General features: G+C 36.4%; 1 protein-coding gene across 9 annotated transcripts in view; it reads left to right on the top strand.

The window, feature by feature from the left end:
- The first annotated feature begins 12,000 nt into the window (after positions 1–12,000).
- LOC118276451 (transcription factor collier) overlaps positions 12,001–22,571 on the top strand; it is a 50,913-nt gene continuing 40,342 nt past the window's right edge. For 4 of the 9 annotated variants that reach the window (XM_035594772.2, XM_035594770.2, XM_050707251.1 and 1 more), the window contains exons 1-3: positions 12,002–14,088; positions 15,432–15,570; positions 21,178–21,334. In XM_035594772.2, the coding sequence (XP_035450665.1) occupies positions 15,440–15,570; positions 21,178–21,334 (288 nt within the window). In that variant the 5' untranslated portion in view covers positions 12,002–14,088; positions 15,432–15,439. Of the gene's footprint in view, positions 14,089–15,431; positions 15,571–21,177; positions 21,335–22,571 lie in introns of all 9 variants that reach the window. The other 5 variants (XM_035594769.2, XM_035594768.2, XM_035594766.2 and 2 more) reach the window with 3 other exon arrangements.

Here is a 22,571-nt window from a genome sequence, read left to right as displayed (position 1 = left end):
ATTATGTATGTGTGTGTATATTTTATTTGGTCATTATCAAAACAATTAGGAAGTTAGATTATGTAGAAGACAAGATTATAACAAAAAACGTATGTCTTCATTCATAAACACGTGGCTAGCCAAAAAAACAACTTAAGAACAAACAAGTCAAAGCACAAAAAATAAACACAAACAAAAAATGGACTGACCAAACTAGAAGGTCACTCGAGTGGCTAATGGCACAACAAAAAGCTATTTAATAGTGGGCCCAACCGGGCCATTACAGTTAGCTAGCGGTGCTTATTAAAAATGTGGCCTGAATATCAAATTGCTATCTCTGTATTGTGTAGCACCCCTAAATCATAGGTGCCCGAGTACCCCTTGGATTTTGATGGTGCAATTGTAGCGAATAGAATGTTTAGAAAGGGTCGAATTTTGAGTAAAGACTTGTGTTTGAGTAATCTGTTTATTAAGTTATGTAGTGTAAAGAAAAAAGTGATATTTTAAACTTGAATGGTCTTGTTTATCTAATTTCTTTATTGCTACACTAGTTTTATTACTTTAAAAATATATAAATAATTATATTCATAAAGTGACTTTACAGACTAGTTCAATAAAGTATCATTGTTAATAAAGCATTTAACCCGAGTCTTAAATTAGAACAAGCACTAAGAATGTCCCGTCTAAAACATTATAAACACTACATAAAAAGCAGCTAGTCCAAGCATTAGTTATCAGGGGCGCCACTGGCCCTAAAGCGTCCTATTGTTTGTTTTTTTATAAATAAATTCAGTTGTCACATCTCACATGATAAATGGTAGCACTGACATGGTGCTCATATGGCGAATTTGGACCCACTTGGGCCACTTGTTAGTTTGTTGGGCTATACTTAGTAAGGGCGCGATGCGATGAATTTGGAGAAATTGTTCTAATATTAATTTTGTTTTCGATGTTCGTAAGTTTGTAGTTTTATAGCTATTTTTGTTACTAGCCGAAAAAAATACCTATATTTAATTGTAACAATTAAATAGGTAATTAAAATTATAACTAAGTAAATAACTACGTGAATGTCGTGGTGACGCTCGCTTCTCGGGTTCAACACTCGGGTTCAAAACCTACCAACTGCAAAGTACCAATGTGACTTTTTCCGAGTTATATGTACTTTCTAAAATTATTTAGACACCACTGACTTACGGTGAAGGAAAACATCGTGAGGAAACCTGGGCTTATAATTTTTTATTGCAAGTTTGCAATTGCCATGTCGCATTGAGCAAGCGTGGTGATTAATGGAGATGTGTAGTGCAGCAGTGGCCAACTAACTAACACTAACTAACAGGTAACTAATCTATGAGGCTAACTAGAAAATCCTTAACATAATATTGCTGCTGCATACTATCCTAGCAACTACATTTATAATAGTAAAATACTCAACAAACAAAAAATAAAGAATTCATTTAAATAAAAACAATATTCACGACCTTACTCCCAGTTTATTTGTGGATAAACCAAAAGCAAACGTGAGTTTCTTTAAAAAAAATGTTTTGACAAAATAATCTAAACCGATTTCGTGGCTAATATTTCGTGACGTTAAATAAATAATCAGCTCGCGAATCCATTTGCTTCGGTTTCCGCATTTTTTCTGCTCCATTACAAGAACGGTGTGCAGCCAATTTGAAAATATTGAATAAGTAAAGCTTCCCGAAATATGAATGCAGAGATGAGGTTGTGAACAGAATCGACTCCCATACCTTTATTAACTACCAAATAGAGAGAATAAATTTTCTCCATTAATAAAATGTGAGTAAACCGTGATTTTTAGTTAATTTAGTATATCTCATGGTAGTTATTATAAAAATAATCGGCAACGTATAATCTTTGATGCTTTGTGATAAGTATGGAAGTATTTAATTTTAAAAATATAAGTATTTTATGAACACCCTTTTTTAGAGAAGGTTCTTTATCCAAAAACGGACTATTATGGGTTGTAATGAGGTAGTAAAAATGTGAAGATACATACCTTAATTTGTATATTAGGTTTCAGAATGAATTTTAGAAATATATTGTTGTTTGTTTATCGAAGTCGAAGTCAAAGTCAAAGAATTTATTTCAATAAATCCTAAATTAGGCACTTTTGAAAAGTCAAATTGAATTGACCGTCACTCTGTCTATCAGTGAAGCAAGGTGCTCGTTTCTAAATCATAACGTTATCAATCAATAGGCACTGCCATTAACGTTGATCATGAATCTACCTTTAACATTGTCCTATCTGAAACTCCCATTCATACTTAATCTTTGCCCACCAGCAGAGGAGCGAACGCTAAACACATTATGACGAGTTACTGTGTTTTATCATGACGCCGCTCCTCAAATATGATAACACGGGTCTGTGGGAAAATACACTGTGAAAACTCCATGGAAATATCATGGAAATTACAGTCGCACCATTAAGGTGATGTGCATATTTTGTGAGAGGAAATGGAAAACTTCGTGGTTTGTTTTGTAACCTTTTTCGGACGAACGTTTTAGTGTTGTTTTGGTCGTGCATTGTGTTGTCTGAAGTTTGCGTACCGCTTTGATTTTTGTTTAGTGTGTTATTGGAAAGGCAAATTGATATGTTACAGAGTTGAAGAAAAATACATATACTACAGAGAACATAATTATGAAATGTATTTTGTAATACAATGTAATAAAAATACATTACATAATTATTATGAATAAAACCAAAGACTTTATAGTTGATGGAAAATCGAAACCTCAATCTACTCTTTAAAAGAGCATGATACAAGCACACTAATGTTGTAATATGAAAGGTTGTTTGGATTTTTGTCCGTCAAGTAAGTTGACTAGTAGAAGCTAGTCAATCATCAAAAAAAAATATATATATATATACATTCCATGAATTTGAAACAAAACAATGCAAATAATAAATTACCTAAAACCGCATAGTTGTTTGGATATAAAAACCTATTTAAAGATATTATCTGGTCAGTTCGTCTGTCCTTTATTTCTCCAATTAACACACAACGTAACTGTAGTCTGTACTTAACCACGGTTTGTTTGCTGGCAGCTTCTGACATGTTTCATAGTTCGCATTAGTGCCTTTTATGAGACACGTAAAGTTTGTTTTTTTTTGATCCAGCCTGTTCAAAGGTTTAAGTATTTTCGTTTTGGATATTGTTCTCGTAGTTGTTGTACTATTTTGAATGTTTTGTTTAACATTATTTTTACGACTTTTTCCTCTGATCACGTCTCACGTTTTCTTTCGTGCAGTAATAAAAAGTATAGCTAACTACTTAATGCAATTAGGAAGAATATAAAGTTCTGAAAAACAGTTACAAGGTATCAAAGTGTTAATATAATTATTAATATATTATTACAACAATACTCGTTTTTTCTTCTTGAATAGCTACAATAGTTGACTATCTATGTCAAGTCAAATGAGATGTCATTATTATGAATTTCCGCAAAAATGTCAAGACAAACGTGCGACATCGCAATTTCGGGAAAAAAGTCGGCAACTTTAACGAAACAAACAAAACACGAACAGTAGTACGAGTATCGGTGTGACAGACGGCTAACCCTTTTACTGCGGACACGGGGTACATTAATACCCTTTTATAGCTTATTTGTTTTGTCAAAGACGTCACTGAAGACGCATTCAACGCGTTAGAACGGCGTATTGTGTCAAAATGTTTGTGGAATTTGTTTCACAGCGGGTTGTTAGTTTTTTCTTTTATTTTAGAATTTGGTGGTTAGTTACCGTTAGTATTTTTTGGCTGATATTGTGATGTTGATGTGATTCTATAAAGTGTGGAGTTATAACATACAATGTAATTTTTCCACGTATGATGTGTCATACATACATAAAATACTGAATAAAACTGCTAATGTATTTTACATTTGTTTTATTTTGTGGGAATCGTCTGTGTTGAAAACAGATTCCTCGTAAAAAATCTGTCACTTCCGTATCTAGTTAAGTGAAGAAGCCAATTTTTTGCCCCACATCCACTTGATTAGGTGTGAAACACTAAGAAAAAACAAACCACTCGACTCACCGCAGTCCATCAAGAATTCACACTGTTTGCAAACTAATCAATTGGTATCAACATCCGCTGTACACATCTGTCCGTTTTTGTCGCGGACATTTCCTAGAGGCCCTTCATAGAAAAGCAATCGGGTAGTCGTAAACGTTAAGGGTCTGAAAGTACCCCCCGGGGTGCTTGTAAAGGCAGGACGATGTTTCTTGACACTGGCAGAAAAAGTACCCGTTGGTAGCCCCTAATCCGGGGCCCGCGTCAAGGGGGTTATAAGGCCAGCAAAAAGTGTAATTTAAAGCTGACTTAAGGTTTCGAATTAAAATGAAGGAGGAAGTCATGTCAGCTTGTTTCTGTAACGTGACTACTGCTACTGAATGTCCGTGGAGTTTTTTCGAGGTTCATGAATATTTAAAGATATTTTTGATATGAATTTTATGTGTAGGTACAACTTGAAACTTACAATGAAATTACTCATAGTGCGACAATAGTTATGTTGTATCATTTAATATTGTGTTTGTTGCATAATTTGCATGGGAGTAGTAGTAAAGTATGTTGAACATTAGTTTATTTGTAATAAACAAGTAAATTATCAGCAAGGTTATGTCTTAAAATAAATAGAGTTTTCAGTTCTTTATATGCCCCATCTAATCATTATCACATTACGTATAATACGTTTTTATCAGTCATTATTATGTTTCTTAAAATTGTTAACATCTAATATTTTTTTCTTCATTTAAGTCTTAACAAATGGATTCTAAACATACAAAAGATCACGTGCGTTATCATCATTCATTCAATATCAACAATTAATATTCACAATACCGACTGTAGAATCAGAATGCAAACTTAGATTTCCCCACTGATTTCACTGCAGTTACTGGCACAATAGTAACCTGATTATAATGCCTGGATCTAGATCCTATTGTTCCAATAAAGGATGTTCAGGAAATTGATTTTGTATGCTAATACTGGCTGGCAGGTTAGGAATTGCGTTATAAATTGTGCTTCTGGTATTCGTGATATTTGTTTAAAAATTGTATTTCATATTTTTAGGCGTTGCATTTTTAGCCCACATTATCATGTTCTCTCGTGATATAAATGTGTAGAGTTAATATAAACGTAGGTAAACAAGTTAAACCTTTTACTGCCAACAAAAAACTGTTAAAGGCTATTCCTCCACTAGTGTCGGTCAGCGTTGTCCGACATGGCGTCTAATTAAACACATAGGTTCTCGGAACAACAACTCTTGGATCCCACGAATATTATTTGTGCTCAAATTGAATCCATGATATTATGTGCTACAACCAGTTGTTTAGCGAATACGCCATCTTTGTAGTCATTATTATTTAATATTGATATTGTAATATGATAGAGCTTGTAATGGCGTCTGGTAGTAGTAGTTTAATCTTTACTTACTAATTCGAATCCTTGGGGTATAACAGGTAAAAGTTATGTGTGAGTGCAAATACGTTCATAGGATTTGTAAGACTACATATTTTGGACATTCAAAGCGCAAATAGCATTTATATTCTTGTGCAATTATCAAATAGGAAATAATGATATCAAAATGATCATATTAAGATATTGCAATATATTTTTTATTGATTAGTTTTAACTTTACCGCATTCTGAGATCTTTAGGTATAAAGACAGTCTTTTTACTTAGCTAAAGATACCTTTCTTACACAATTCCTACTGTTGAAGAAATACCAAGAAAGCCAAATACAGTATGTATTTATGATAATAGAGCATTAGGCAAGTTACTTAGGGATCATCTCCGTATACTTAAGCGAAATACATCATACATCTTAAGTTAAAACAAGTACCTATGTTCGTCGTAACAGGCAAATCTCTAGGCACTCGGGGGCGTGGCTTAAGGTGGGCGTGGCGAGGAGGCGGTCCCTCTGAGGCCTCCCAAAGCACTCAGGCCCGAGAGACGAGCACCAACTTGTTTGTGCCTTGTTGTTGAACTTAGATATTAGTCATTTTATGTATACCTAAAAAGCATACTTTTGCTTACCTAAATGTCTAGTTGTATATGTACTTGTATAGGTAAATGTTCTTGGCTATACGTTGTCTAGAAAGGCAATTACTTAGGTATGCTTTGTCCTATATATTAAAAAAAAAACATTTTTAAACTTTTTTGCGATGTGTCTAAAAATTTAACGCTTAGTATGGCGTATCATTATGTTTATAGGGTGATTTATCAATTTTTAAGTTGTGTAATGCGTAAATGCCGAACTTTAATTTAGACTAAATGAAAGATTAGGCGGTGATTTCAATGAAGTATACAATACACCGCTTTACTCACTAAGCTCTACTAGTTTCGAGTCACAGAAGAACTCTTCTTTATGAGCAGTATGGAAGGACGCGACCACGTCGAATGTTTTTATAATTTTTATTTAAATACTAGCTTTTGCCCGCGACTTCGTTCGCGTGGAATAGTGACTTCCGGCAAATTTTTGGTTTTAACCACATAGTTCCCGATCTCGCGGGATCTCTTCAAAAATGAGATGTGGAAGATATTCCAGGGAACTCTTCAAAAATCAACATAATGAGCTCTGCGTTTGAATTTAATAGATGTATACTCACTTAGGGCATTGAAAAAATAGTTTAAAAACGGACTTAAACTAACTTAAAACTAAAGAAAGCTACGAATTACGAATTTATAACAATTAAAAAAGAAACTATATTACAACCTATCCTCTATGCTATAATAACCAAGCTTAAACTAAATAATTTAAAAGAAACGACTTAAATCTAATCTAATCTAATTAATTTGACTTACAATTTTAATAAAAAAACTAACTACAGTAACTACTAATAATCGATATCAAACTAAACCTACGTTAAATAGTTTAACCAAAAAACCAGGAAAACCCAACAAATAAACTTATTAATTGACAAATACAACGAAACCAATTTAGAATATACGAAACAGCAGGACCACTACAGACAAATAATCATACGACTGATAATACACTTTTTCTACGATAGTACCGAAGCGCTCGGCCGATACCCAACCAAATGAATGTAACGAAACCATAGCGCGATCTATTTCGATCCCAACGCCATCTATCGAGGATAAAGACAACTTGGATTATTTATTTATACTCCGTTCGGGCATTTTCTTTGTACTAAAAGTTTAATTATATTGATATTATTTTTTTCATACCTTTTTACTATTTATTTACTTTTTTCGATGAATTAAAACAATAACATGAACCGAAGTCGTGTAACGATCGACATAGAATTATCTATACTCCGTTAGAGCATTTTCTTTGTACTAAATGTTTTATTATATTGATATTATTTTTTTCATACCTTTTTACTATTTATTTACTTTTTTTCGATGAATTAAAACAATAACATGAACCGAAGTCGTGTAACGATCGACATAGAATTATTTATAAATAATTTATTTCTTATTTTTATTTTTTGATTTTTGAAATAAAAATATATCTATGTCCTTTCTAAGGTTCTAAACTATATCTGTACCAAATTTCAACCAAATCCGTCAAATAGTTGCGGAGATTAATGGTATAAGCATAGAATGTTCGACGTGATTCTTTAATTTGACATAACTTTTTTATTTATGAACCGATTGACATGAAACAAACACTAAATGTAAATTTAAGCATCCCACAATATATTCGTGAAAACCGCATCCAACTCGGATCAGCCGTTTCTGAGATTAGCGCGCACAGACGAACAGACAAACAGACAAACAGACAAACAGACAAACAGACAAACAGACAAACAGACAAACAGACAAAAAAAAAGTTAATTACATTTTTGGGTTCGACATCGACATAACAATAACCCCTGCTATTTTTTTTATTTTTATTTTCAATGTACAGACAGCACTTTTCTACGATTTTATTATATGTATAGATATTATTTTATTTCTTTACCTAAGAATGAAATGGTTCAAATGAACTTTACTGTTTGAAAACATCCATTCATCTGAGCTCATTGTAGGTACAACAGAGTAGAAATATGAATCACAAACAATACGTACTTAACTATGTATACAGGCTGATCTATGTATATTTAATTTTCTTGTCGAATATTAATACCCTTTATCTATTTTCCCCATTTCCGTCATTACTATGACATCAGCTAATAGGTCTCTGCTATCAAATATAAATATAGCACACATCGATCCATAACTGTTAATGTTGTCATACCTATTTAAAAATACTAGTGGTCGCCTTTTTTTTTTTTTTTTTTTTTTTTTTAGGGTGGAAAATCATCCAATGACTTCTCCCGCCTTGGGCGAGGCGAGAGGGAGTGTCAGACTCTTACTGACTAAAAACCACCCCGTTCCTACTCCTGCCTGTCGAGCCGGAGCCCCGGTAAACCCGCTAGGTTGTCCGCAGCTCCGGATTAGGCATCAGCCCTACTGGGCCCCATCTGTGGTGGTCTGATGGCTCTTTGAGGCGCGCGCAGAACGCGACGCGCCGCACGCACGGGTCTGGTTCTGGTCGGGCGGCGAGCTACCCTTGCTCGTCGTCCGCAGACCCGCACTTACGGTGGCCGGAGATCGTCGCGCGATCCCCGACGCCCGGAGTGTCTCTCGCGACGGCTGGGGCGTGAAGAGGTTCGTTCTCTCACGCGCCCCGCCTCCTCCTTAGCTAGCATGACTGCTTCGCAGAAGGAGGAGACGGCATCCCAGTCCCCCTCGCTCCGCACCATGGCTTGTATCAGTGCCGGACGCGAGAGGGTGCCGTCGCCGACCACATCCCTGAGGACTTGGCGGTGCTCAGCCCACGCAGGGCACACCGCCACTGTATGTTCTACAGTGTCCTCCGGGCGGTCCTCGCAGTGATGACACCCGGGCGTTTCCTCCCGCCCAATAAGGAACAGGAACCTACCGAAACTCCCATGTCCGGTAAGCACCTGCGTCAGGCGGTAGGTGAGGACGCCGTGGCGCCTCTCTAGCCACTCCTCAAAGAGGGGACTTACCGCTGCAATGACAGCGAGCCCAGCCCTCGGTTGCGACAGTCGTTGCTGCCATTCCGCCATGAGATCGCGCCGGAGCTCGTCCCGCCACGCACTGATCTGGCGCGGTAGTGGAGTTTCGCCCCGGCGACACGCGTCGGCGCGCAAACTGAACACGCGCGCGAGTACCTTCGCCTCCAAATCCCACGGCGGTAATCCGGCAAGGAGGTTCGCCGCCTCCCCGGAGATCGTGCGATATCCACGGATCACCCGGATAGCCATGACCCTCTGAGACGTGAGCAGCGCCCGAGCTGGCCGCCGCATCAGGTTCGGCGCCCACACAGGGGCGCCGTAGAGGGCCATGGACCGCACGATCCCCGCGTACAACCTCCGGCAGGAGGCATTTGGCCCCCGAGGTTGGGCAGGAGCCGCTTAAGCGCAGCCCCCGTCCGTTCCAACTTAGGAGCCAAACGTCGAAAGTGTTCCACGAAGTTCCATCGACTGTCGAGGACGAGTCCTAGATACTTCATCGTCGTCTCGACGCCGATGGAAACTCCTCCCGCCGTTATTTGGGACCCACCCGGAGGTGGCGCGTTCCCGCGGCCATGAAAGCACATGGCCTCGGACTTGTGGAGCGCCACCTCGAGTCCCAATTGCCGGATCCTATCAACAACTGTCGCAACCGCTCTCGCCATTAAGTTGGCCGCCGCCTGGTGCGACCTCCCGTGCGCTAGCACTAGCGTATCGTCGGCGTAACAAATTACGCCAACGCCGTTCGGGAGGTCGGTGCGCAGCACCCAGTCGTAACCGATATCCCACAGGAGCGGTCCCAAAACCGAACCCTGTGGAACACCGCGCGACATCTCTCGCCGTTTCCATTCGCCCTGGTGACCGGGGTATATGACATACCTGTCTGTCAGGTAGGCCTCGATTATACGACGGAGGTAGGTAGGAACCCGGTGATACCGGAGTGCCTCCAGTATGCAGCTCCAGGGTAGGGAGTTGAAGGCGTTGGCGATGTCGAGAGACACCGCCACTACGACCTTACCCCTGGACACTGCAGTCCCCGTCGTGAGGTCCCTTACGCGCATGATGGCGTCCACCGTGGAGCGCCCTCTGCGGAAGCCGAACTGGCCATCCGCGAGGTCCGGCCCAGATCCGGACAAGTGCGCGACGAGGCGGTTCGAAATTATCCTTTCAAAGACTTTTCCCACCTCGTCGAGCAGCACAATGGGCCGGTACGCGGACGGAGAGTCCGCAGGGCGCCCCGGCTTCTTCACGAGGACCAGTTTTCCCGTCTTCCACTGAAGTGGGAACTGGCCCCTCTCCAAGCATGCGCTGTAGAGACCTATTAATCGAGACCCGAGAGCCTCCGAAGCCAGGACCCACGCCTTGCCATGCAGGCCATCGGGTCCTGGGGCGGTGTTCTTGGCGCCCATCCGGCGCACCGCCGCTCTCATTTCTGCCTCGGTCACCTCCGGAACGATGTCGTCGTCGTCGTCACTGTGGCCCGCATTGGGCACCGCAGGGGGCACTAGTGGTCGCCTAGTGGCCGAAATTCGACCATATATGATTTAATTTACAATACCACTTAACGTACGTTGAAGGATAATTTTTATTTAATTCAAACTCTTTTATAAAACTCTTTTCATATGAGACGTGAGAATATCATCGCAATGTCTATCGATTGTGACGTTTTGTCAAATACGATCAGATACTATGCATGTGTGTGTAATGTTTTATTTATTGATTTAATGTACTTTATAAGCATTATTTTTGAAAAATATTAGCGCTATGCACTTCTCCTACACATAAACTATAAGTGTACCAAATTTTATGCTCCTACGTCCGCGCAATTATCGTAAAAAGTGGTCCAAAGTTTTTGCATCACGTATTAATATATAGATATCACAATATAAAATAAAATGCCTAAAATAAACTTTAGTCTATTCGGTATTGTGTCGATTTTCCAATTAACTAGCGAGCTAATGTTATTTCTAGTCTACATATTTATATAACAAAATGAAACTTGACTAAACCACTAGTGATATCTAATACTAATTGATATGAAATAAAGGTACCTACTATTATACATGATAAGTTCAATCCCGAAAGTATGCTTCAATTGGGCACTAGCTACTTAGTAGCATGTGTGTCGAAATGTTGCTCAGAACTAGCATGCTTATTTCGGTCATGCTTGCAAATCGACATGCGAGCATGCTACCTTCAGTGCCGGTGTAAGGAGTGTGCTTTAAGTGCGTCTAAATAGGTAACATATACTTAAAACTACTACGTAACATACTAAGAACTAAGATGCTTATTGCTAGCAAATGTAAACTGCTCATAAGCATGCTCGTATTGAGCATACTCAATAGAACGCTTTTTTACATGTGTAGCAGTACCTTAAGATTTCTTTTGTAATCCAATAAGAAACGTAGACATCTCGTCTATACTTCTTTTTATTACTGCACTAAGGAGATGTTTTCAAAAATTTAGATTTATTATAGTTTGATAGCCAAAATCAATAGGCTACTTCCTAAATTGGACTTCTATTAGCAGTGTGCTAATTGCAGCGATATTCCACTGTGGCCTAACGTATATTTGTCTGCTGTGCACTATAAATGCAATTCGAACAGGCCTTTGACATAATGGAGGTTAATGAATTTTATATTGTCTGTAGTAATCTTTGAAATATTTTTATAATAACTATCAAACGACATCGAAAGACACACAAATACAAAATATCTAAAAAAATAACAGCTTACTCACGTATATTAATGGACAGAAAAGAGATAATACGCTGACTTTACCGCGTCTCTGTAGGCTGCTCATGATGAAGAGTCCCTCTGTGATTCGAGACTAGTAGAGCTCTTCACCCAATGGAGAAGAATGATTTGGTATATGTGAGTAAACCGTAAATTTTTTAGTTTATCTGTGAAATATTCTGTTTTTTCACGTATGCGTATATATGCGACTAAAACAAGCAAAAGGAGTTGTGGCAAAAATCAGTCGTTGTTGATCGACAACTTGATGATATTCCTCCGCGAGCATGGAGAAAAAACACTTCAAGGAATACTTAACAGGTGTGGCTTGTTATGAGATTACTTATTTATCCATTTTTTAATTATCTATTGTTTTTTTTATAAAGAAAAAATATTTGTACGAAAAAAAATCTTAGTCAAGTACGCAACTACACGAAATAAGACCCATGTTTGTTATTGATATGTAAAACAATCTCATCTGACCATATCTCAAGACATTACACCAACAACACATAATTATTTAGCAAATTCTTTCAACAACCAAACTAAATCCCAGATTTGTTGCGTTTCAACACTTGATGTGAGACCAAGGTCCATAGGGAGCCATAATTAATAAATGTTAAAAAGATCCCAACAGATAGCATGATACGTATCTACCTATAGCTATAGGTATACAAACCCCTGGAACAATATTCCCTGAAGGATTAACACCAACATTTGTAACCGCACATTTGAATTTCCGCATTTCACACATTTGAATTTTATGTCGGTTGACGCTGCAGATTATTATATTATGCATTTGTTTTGTATTGGTACTTGTGTCTATGTATTATTACATTATTGATATATGTTTCAGCACGAAGATTTTCAACGAAGACTTTCAGCGAATAAGACACGCTTTTGCATGATGTAAAGTTGTAGACCTTAATAATACTTCCAAACTATTATTATTTATCAAAATACTCTGGTTGACTGTATACTACATTTAAATATTAGAAAAAATCGCAACCGGGTCGCGACATGTGGCCAATTGTAGACGCTATCTCCATTACATAAAGCTCGTAATACAACGTTATAACAAAGTCGTTCGAGAATATTCTAGAAAACATTATGACAGAAGCGTACTCTAGACACCTATGTTCTGAATTTAATTTCAGTCTCCAAATATAAATCAGCGGCATACGTCGTGTCAACGACCCAAAACGTTATTTTAACGACAGCATTAGCGTGCTCCGATTTGTTCACGTTCAAACATACAGAACACTTTACATATAATTAATGAGGCGACAAAACCTCATCTCGGTCGCAGTTAAAGTCAATTCCCACTGAAATTTCATCATCGTCAATCTAACTTGGGTTTAATAAGTAATACTCGTGGCGTGGGCCGTCCCTGAGCTCGGCTTGGTGCGTCCAGCGAGATGTTGTGCGTCTCATCTATCCCGCTATCCCTTACTCGCGCGCGCGTGCTGCGGTCTCAGAGGGAAACCTCGCAACGTCCCTCCATTACCATAATACGCGTCGATAAATCTACTCGTATGTGTTGAAATCGTGGATGAAAAAATCAAATAGAATTTTTAGATAGCATTTAAAGAAATGTTATCGTATATTTTTGTGTTTGTGAAGGAAATGAAGGTGTGCAAGTGGCGCCACCTGCGGCGGTGTATCTGTCCCGCTCTTGAGGCGAGGGCGTGTCCCCAGGGCGCCTCCCCCAGTCCGCGGGGACGGACGGGGGCGCCGCGAAGCCCGGGCACTCGGCGCCGCTCTCCCGCGACGCTTGTTAGTGTTCCGCAAATTCACAGCGGGATCGCCCGCACAACCGGGACTCGATCCCTGAACGCACATACGATAACACAGAGCCGCCTACCGGATAGTTATACAACAGATAGTTGATACCAAGTTGAAGTATTTTTTCCAAACGTACTTTTTTAACGACGAATATTTTTTGTGTAACTTCTTTGAGGTTTTCCTGTGTTTTTTAAATACAACTAAAATTGTTTTTGCCGTAATTTGTTCTTGAAACATGAAAGTTTGAACAAAAATAAAAACTTTTTCGAAGATAATTCGAAAAAAATCACGCAACTTAAAGAAAATAAATAAATAATATTTTTTCTTAGTTAAAAAGGACAGTGAAAATAAAAACATAAGAATTCGAATTTCGAACGTAATTTTCGGAGTAGTTCGTGATTTTCCGGGGGTGTTCGTGCGCTTTCGGGCGCGTAATCGGGTGCGTGTCGTGATTCGAGATTCGGTCGGACGAGTTGAACGCGGCGGCGGGCGGGTACACGGGCTCACCGTGGCCGCCGCTGGAACTCGACCCCGTGGGATGGGGACGAAAGCTATACCCTTCGGGAGCCCCAAGATCTTCAGGTATGTACCACGAAATATGTCCAACAGTTAATTTTTTCATCCCAAAGTTGTTTGTTTATTTGTAGTGTCTATGAAAGGTTTCGATACCTGAATATTTTTCTGTCAAAACATATCAAGAAATAATGTACGAAAAGTTTGTAACTATTAAAACTTGTAAAATAAAAATGGTGTAGATTAAAACCCATAACTGTTTCTTACACACTGAATGAGATACAATAAGATTACAACACTGAATCAATCAAAAACATGCAAAAAAGTGTTGTAACCGCTCTTAATTAAGGTAAATCATTTTAATTTTGAATTCAAAGTGTTGATATAATCAAGTCTACGAAGCGGCTACGGCGTAGCATAACAAATGAGCGTAGCAAGCGTAGTAATTAATTCGTAGACTAATTCATACCGTCTTAGCGAGAACTTTGTTTATTATAGTTTAATTGATAGATACAAACTTTTGGTGGTATTTTTAGACCTTTAGAATACTTCTATTGTCTAAAAGTTTTGAGTCTTGTTTCTTACTGAAAGGATTTTTAAAATAATTATTTGGCAAGCCTATGGGAAGAATAATTCGAACTCTATTTTTGGTAATATTTACTTATATTCAATTACATGATAGGTAAATTTATTTATGTATTTTTCCTAAGCATTTTTAGGGGAATAAATATGTACTTACAGATGAGTGTTTAAAATTAAATTAAATATAAAATACTGACTAAAAATATACGATTATTTTATGCAATAACCAGTATTGTAATTACATGTTTCTTACATTTAAAAAATGAATACATATCTAAATAGATATGTCAAAGATTGAAATTGTAATTTACTTATTGCAACTATACTGAATTTGTTCAAATGTAACCATGAAAATTAAACTAAGAATAGGAAATAGAGAATAAAATATAACATTTAAGTCTACTTCAGTACTAAATCATAACCTTTTTACAATAATTTAAATTATAGTAGTTTTCAATTTACATAGAACAATAATGAAATAAGAAGATATTTTTATTATTCTATATATTAGACAATTCTAAAAAAAACAGGATTTAATCATCCTAGTTAGTTTTATTCAAGTTACTATATTATGTAAAGTAAATAATATATATTTGTAGTTTTGTTAAAATTTTGCTTGATAAAAATAAAGGTAAAATATAATAAAACAACTGAATATATTTTTTAATGTTTCAATACTTTACATTGAATATTTAATACATTTTGCAAGTAATGTAAAAGTTGTAAATTATTATCATAAACATAATACATGCTACACATCACATATAGGATCATTTCTATTTCACGATCCTGGGATCATTATACTCCCACTAATAGTGATGTGCTTGCAGGCGGACTGATGTTCGGCCTGCACCACCAGGAGGCGGCGGGGGGCATCCACGCTCAGCCCCGAGGACCTGTCACCTCACTAAAGGAAGAACCCCTCACTCGGGCATGGATGACTCCCACCTCACTAGTTGATAATACCAAGTAAGTATCCTAGCATATTATGAAACTAATGTCCGAATACTCAAACGCTACTCAGTTTTAAGACTCTCTCAAAACTAGTTCTGTTGCTATCAATTCTTTATAAAATAACAGAGATAGCACGATATTTAAGTAAACTTAAAATCAGTAGTAAAATTGGGTATTTCTATTTCACGAACCTAGGATCATTTGTACTTCACGTTCCTGGGTCATTATACTCCCACTTTAATAGTGATGTGCTTGCAGGCGGACTGTGTTCGGCCTGCAGTTGAAAAGGAGAAGCTAGCGGGGGGCATCCACGCTCAGCCTACCGAGGACCTGTCACCTCAGATAAAGGACATCAACCCCTTTGTATGGCGTCGGGCATGGACATGAACATCCCAATATTGTACTATTTTTTACTTTAGTTGAGCGGCTTACAGTACAAAGTAAACGTATCCTAAGAAACTTTGTATCAAATTATAAAAACATAATGTCCGAAAAAACTTCAACACGCTAAAATAAATCGTTTAGTTTAGTTAGACTATTCATTAGTCATAGATGTTAACAAGACATCTTCTCAGAAACTGAGTTGGTGTCGCTATCAATTTCATGCCTTGCCCAACTAAAATACCATATCAGACATGATATGAGCACAGCAACCACTTTTAGTACAACTTAAAATTGAGTAGTATTTCAGTATTCGGGCGTAAGTCCTTCAATAGGTCTTTCTGTTCGCGGTGAACTCATAAAGTACTGAACGATTTTCATGTGATTTGCGTTGTTGAATAGAGTAATTATAGAGAAAGTTTAATTAGTAAAACAGTCTTGAAGGATCCAGTGCTTTGGGTGAAGTTGGAAATGGAAAGCTAGTTTTAATATTTCCATCAAAATCTCTAGCTCAGAATACATTAGATACTAGAGTAAAGACAGGTTATAGGATTACATTTTAGTTTCTTTGTTGAGAATTAATTACCGAGATATCAAGAATTGAAACCACTCTAAAATCCTTAACCCTCAAATAGCATGTGCTAAACTAAAATAATTCTAATAAAAATGTTGGTTATACCCAAACAAAGTACCCTCATTTGATACTCTGTTAAACTTGTTAGTGACCGAAAAGAGCATCGGACTAAACTTATTATAGCAAACGAAATTGTATTAGCGCTCTTCGAAATGGGAGCAAAACGTACCCTATTTGACATTAAATAACTGTAAGGGATTAAGTTCGGTTTCCTAATGCGCCTTTTTGTGGGGTTCTTGTCAATCAATATGTTTGTCTGCGTTCGGTAGTTGCAACTCTATGGATTTACTTTTGATGTGCTTCTTGATGTAGCAAAAGATTCATTCATGATTAGTTGACTACAGTTCTTGTACGCAGTTTGCAGCAGAAACTATTTCTTCTTAAATAACCACGATATTTTTTCTTCTATTTTCATTAGTTTAAAATTGTAGCTTTATATTATGTATTTATTTTTGAATTTATTTACAATTACGCAATCGACAAAAGAAACACATCAAAATCAACATTAAATATAACTTAACATTAGAAAGAAAAACAATTCTTAACCAACTCACAAAAAGTTTGGACCACCGGAGTAAAATAGCACGCTTATATACCAACAATACTTTTTTCAAACCAAACCAATTAGCATGACACGGACAACTATCTACAAAACACCAATCACCTGTACCCTTTCCATGATAAGTACAATGGCTCTATTATCACGTATCCAATCAGGGGCGTACAAATTTCGCACGGCCATAATGAAGCATGCGGTAACAAGTGCGTATTCATAAAAGCAAAGGGCGCTATAAATCATAGCAAGCGATGCAGGGGCAGTGCAGGCAATGTTTCCGTACAATAACCAGTCAGGTCACAGAGTATAGTTTGCGATTGTACCCGCATCATTTATTTAGAGTATTTGTTTTTAATAGTAATTTACGTGTTTTTTTTGTATCTTTATTTAATTAGGAACCTTTATACACAAGTATATGCTAGTTCCATTGTACTACTACACAAAAGATAATTAAAACCTAATTCAACTTGATTTGTGTCAGCATGTAAATCAGACTATTCTAAGGGTGGCCGATAATTCTTAATAATATTTTTTTCTTTATATAAGCGATCGGTCTGTTAAAGAAAAAAGCAACCTAGAATGGACACACAAAACAAAACACAAATCACATTACAATAAGGAATAATTCTAAACAACACCCTCTAGTAATTTCATAACCAATATTTTGTTCCAAAATTCTATGCTATCACCATTATTTATTCAAACTCATAATTTACTAGAAGAAAAACTAACAAGCCCATACATTTTATGATAATATAATACACTTGTGCAACAATAAACATTTGGTGCGCTGTATAATGTGACGTATTGGTGCACCGACTGCGAATTAGGGAGGTATTGTGTTTGCACAGAATCATAGAGGAGCGCCCTTCCGACATCTGTCGTGTTTTAGTCTGTGCGTTCCTATAAAATGTTTACTTCCAATTGTTTTTATTTGTTTTGTGCTGAAGTAGTGGTTAGATTAATTATGTTTACTGTTGTTTTTGTACTTTAGGACCAAGCTTATGTTTTGTATTTTAGATTATTGAGGAATAAACTATAAAATAAATCTGTGAATAGAAAAAATCAAACATAAATATTACTTTTAAGGTTGAGTTAGAATTGTAGCTGTTTAAGATTTAGTTGTTTATAAGTTTCTCTTTTAAACTCTTCAGGTAATTTAAAGATTAACTTTAATAAACACGAGATCACATTGCATTAAAATAGGTAGATGATAAGAACAGTAACAGTAACAGGACAGTGACAAAACTATTCATAACAAAATAAAACTAAAAAACATGTAAGCAACCAGCACTATTTAATTAAAATAAAAAGAGGTGTGGTTACGTTACCAAATTAATTTCTCAATAAGTCACTAATTAAACTAATTGTGGGCAATCACCGGGTCTTGGGATGACAAATGTTGACAGATAGCCGACCCGTCGGCGATGACAGACTCATTTGTTTAGCAGTAAATCATTAGGCCGCACCCGCGTACTAGCGTTTTTAATAAATTACATTACTAGGTAATGATCCGTCTAAGAGTGGCTGTACACGCGAATAATAATTGTTCGCGTTCCATAAAAGGAGGTTCGTTTGAGTGATTAGTTGAATTTAATTGGGTTAGTGTTTTGTGGTATTTGGTTTTTATTTGTTTCAAATTTATTATTTAAGTTTCCTTTCAAATTGTTGAAGTTAATATGTTCATGAGAAGTTCGTCATTTTTTAATAGTGAGTGAGTTAAATTTTATTTTGGTTTTAATTCAAATTATGTTTGACGAGGAACTCGATTATTATGTTGTTGGCTGTTTGACGAGGAACTCGACTAGTTTCGAAACCGTGCGAGCCTCACATTCAAACAGCATACGTGAGTAAGCCGATAACATAATAATTAATTTAGTATGTCTCACGAAAGTTATAATAAAATTGTAGCAATTGATTTCATTTTAATTCAAATTAAGTTTCATAATGTTACAAGATTATTTTTTTACTACACATTGATAGTTCAGTAACCGTCAAAACAAAAAATACAAAGAAACAGCGATCACTCCAAAACATAGAAAAAAAAAAACCGTTCTAAAAAAAAAATAGCCAAAGATTGACAAAACGCTCGCGATCTGTAAGCGAAAAAAGCAGTGCAACCTAATCGCGAACGCGCCGCCGAAACTGGTAACGATAAATAAAACAATGGAGTGTCGCGTGCGAGAGTATAAAATGGCAATCGCGAAACCAATTTGTTTACGCAAATTCTGCAGCGGGGAGAGATGTATGGGCTACCATAGCGTAATACGGTCCTGGTGGGTAATGTACTCTAGTGATGTTACTGCGGTATCGAGGTTTTTGAGGAAACGGGTATGTTTCGAATAATAATAATGGAAGGGAATGTTTCTCTGAGTTGTGGCTAGGTTTGTGTATGGATGTTGTTAGTCAGATTGGTTTTAAAAGTAATCAAAATGGAGGTTTTAATTTTGGATTTCGTATAACGGTATATTCATATGTGTGTAATACCGTACTCTGACTACATGGTTAGTACAGTGGTTATCAATGGTTCCACGACACTATCAAAATAGTAGGTTACAAATTTACTTTGATACCCAAGGTTAGGCAAATACTGGATTATTTAAATAAATTTGTAGCTTTACAAATTATTACAAACAACAGCTGCACATCCCTAAACACAAGCACATTTACGGGAAACAACAATGAGAAATGAGACCGAAGATTTGATGAACTGCACACATTTCAAATGCTCTATCGATACATTCATTCGACAGATTCACATACCATCATTACTGGTAAAATAAACCTTATCGCCTGAGTTATAAGAGCTAATGTAATGGCAAATTTAAAATTTGCACTTATTTTCGAATTTCGAAAAGGCACACTGCCACACATGTCGATATCGATGTGTGTGTTCGAGCGGTGCTATTCGTACATCGTCACTTCATTAGTGTTATCGATATTTTCGGATTGCTTCCGAATGTTAATCTTACTTTCCATGTAATTTTGGTTAGACACGTATAGCTTTAGAAAATAAATAAAAATTCTAACTATAGAATTCATCAGCTGTGATGTTAATTTATGATGATCGATGATGACGGGGTATGAAAATTAAAAATCTATTTAGTCCGTCAGTTAGGTAATAAAAAAATATTAGACATTTTTTTATTTTGTCCTATAAGATAACAATACTTAGATAAACGAATCAAAGTTTAGAAGTAGGTGAAATGACGTCACGCGATATTTCAAATCAATATAATATCTTCGAAAGTATTCGTTTCCGTAAGAAAATAAAAAATACGTGTCTAATGTTTTAAAATAATCTACAAGACGAACATTAAAATAAAAATTAGTCATCTACCCTATTCACTGGTTCACATCACAAAATGCATAACATTCCAAGTATAGCAAATTGTACTAACTTTAAAAAAAATGTCACCGCAATTCTTCGTGCCGAACAATCACAAAGTTAACACTACTATTTGTAAGAAAATTAAGTCATCAGTACATGAAAAAGAAAGGGTTAACCGTAAACCGTAATAATAACCACAGTTAACTTGCAAATCTATATTCCTAGTAACGGTAAAAGTCATAAATCATTTTTAAAGGATTATAATCTGTTTCTATTGTTTATCTGTAGTTTTTGTTTAGTCTGTGCTCGGTGACAATGGCGCGGTTAGTTTTGGCGGCAACGTGTCTATTGACAAATTGCAGTTTGGAAATAAAGTAACTGTGGAAGAAATGTTGTAATTTATGATCTCTGAATTTGGGTTCCGCATTTTTTGTTTGAAAACTTCACGGTGAATTAATATTTTGGTTATTTTGGTAGCTGTTTGTTGTGTTTGTATGTGAAACTTTGTCACAAAATAAAATGATATGTTGGTTTTCTACCTAATTAACTTTAATTTTATAATTATGAATAATACCGTTTCGTATATTTCACAGTGTTTAATAATAATTATTAATTAAAAAAAAAATCACTACATCTTACAATTTTTTATTTTATTTTTATACGAATTGCATGCAAAAATAGACCTTATTGTTTTTTAACCTAATTCCTTTGTCTATACAGTAGCGTAGGCGTGGGTCGTGCGCATTTCGAGAAGCAACCACCCAGCAACCTGCGCAAGAGCAACTTCTTCCATTTCGTGGTCGCGCTCTATGATAGAGCGGGACAACCAGTGGAAATCGAACGCACCGCCTTCATCGGATTTATTGAGAAAGATCAGGTAAAGTATTAAAACTTCATTACCTTGTTAGGGTTCCGTAGCCAAATGGCAAAACACGGAACTTTTATAGATTCGTCATGTCTGTCTGTCCGTCCGTATGTCACAGCCATTTATTGTTTAAATGTAAGTAGGTATATTTTGTTCTAATTGTGATACAATAATAATAATTAATACTGCAGTGTGTTTGCTGCAACCCTATTATATACAGTTAAAGTCCTTTAATTAGAATTTGTATTTAAAATAATGTGCGCAGTGAAAGCACGTTAATTAGAATTCCTACTTAAAACAAGCATACAAAAAATATTTACTTAGAAACAATTTAGAATACTGAGCGGATTACGCGGCGTCTGCCTTACTATCAACTTAGTTAGCCCCTTTCAATACGGCGTCATATTGTTAGTTTATCAAGAAATGCTCGAAACGAGATACGAATCACTGAATTCACTGGAGTTCATCAATCAGGATCGGTCCGACATGATTTCTATTGTGTGCACAATACTTATTTACATAATACGCATGCGTGTTGGTGGCATGTGTTAAAATTTAACTCTCGATACACATCAGTCTGTCTTTGGTTTAAAGATCGTTTTTTGAAGTTCATTTGAATGAAAAGAATTATAAATAATTTACAAATTTCAATTTTAAAAGGTTTTACTTTTAGTCGTATTTTATTTGTCATCTTTATGTATAGGTACCGTAAACTGGAAGAGCGAATCTAATTAATACAAGCATAACTTTGCTTAAAAGGTGATTCCAAGTGTCATATAGTTGTCATTTGCATAAGTTGAAGAAATAAACATTTGGATCTCATTAGATGCAACACGGAATAAATTAACAAATTAAAAAAAAAACAATAAATAAAAATAAATATTTTATTTAAAACCACTGTCTGTCGACAGAGGGCGTTGGCGCGTTCACACGTCTTGTTTGTTGGCTTCGTGTTAATTATTCATATAGTAAACATTCATGCTCGTGTTTTACTGAATGCGGCCCGCACTTTATATCATACTGTTAAGTATTTCCACTCTAGGCTTTTTTGAATTCAATATTGGTTTTCAGTGAAACAGTTTTATTACATTTATTTTTAGGATTAAAGAGTAGGGTAAATGGTCGTATATTTGCCATTATATGTACATAGTAAAATAACTTTCTTTTTATTTATTTATGATTTTTACAATTAATAAAGGGTAATGCATATTCAATAGAAACCAAAAACCACCAAGGTTTAAACGTGTGC

The sequence above is a fragment of the Spodoptera frugiperda genome, chromosome 31, assembly GCF_023101765.2.
Source record: "Spodoptera frugiperda isolate SF20-4 chromosome 31, AGI-APGP_CSIRO_Sfru_2.0, whole genome shotgun sequence".
Classification (NCBI taxonomy): Eukaryota; Metazoa; Arthropoda; class Insecta; order Lepidoptera; family Noctuidae; genus Spodoptera; species Spodoptera frugiperda.
The sequence above is the reverse complement of the archived record's forward strand: the minus strand, read 5'-3'. Positions and strand labels throughout refer to the sequence as shown.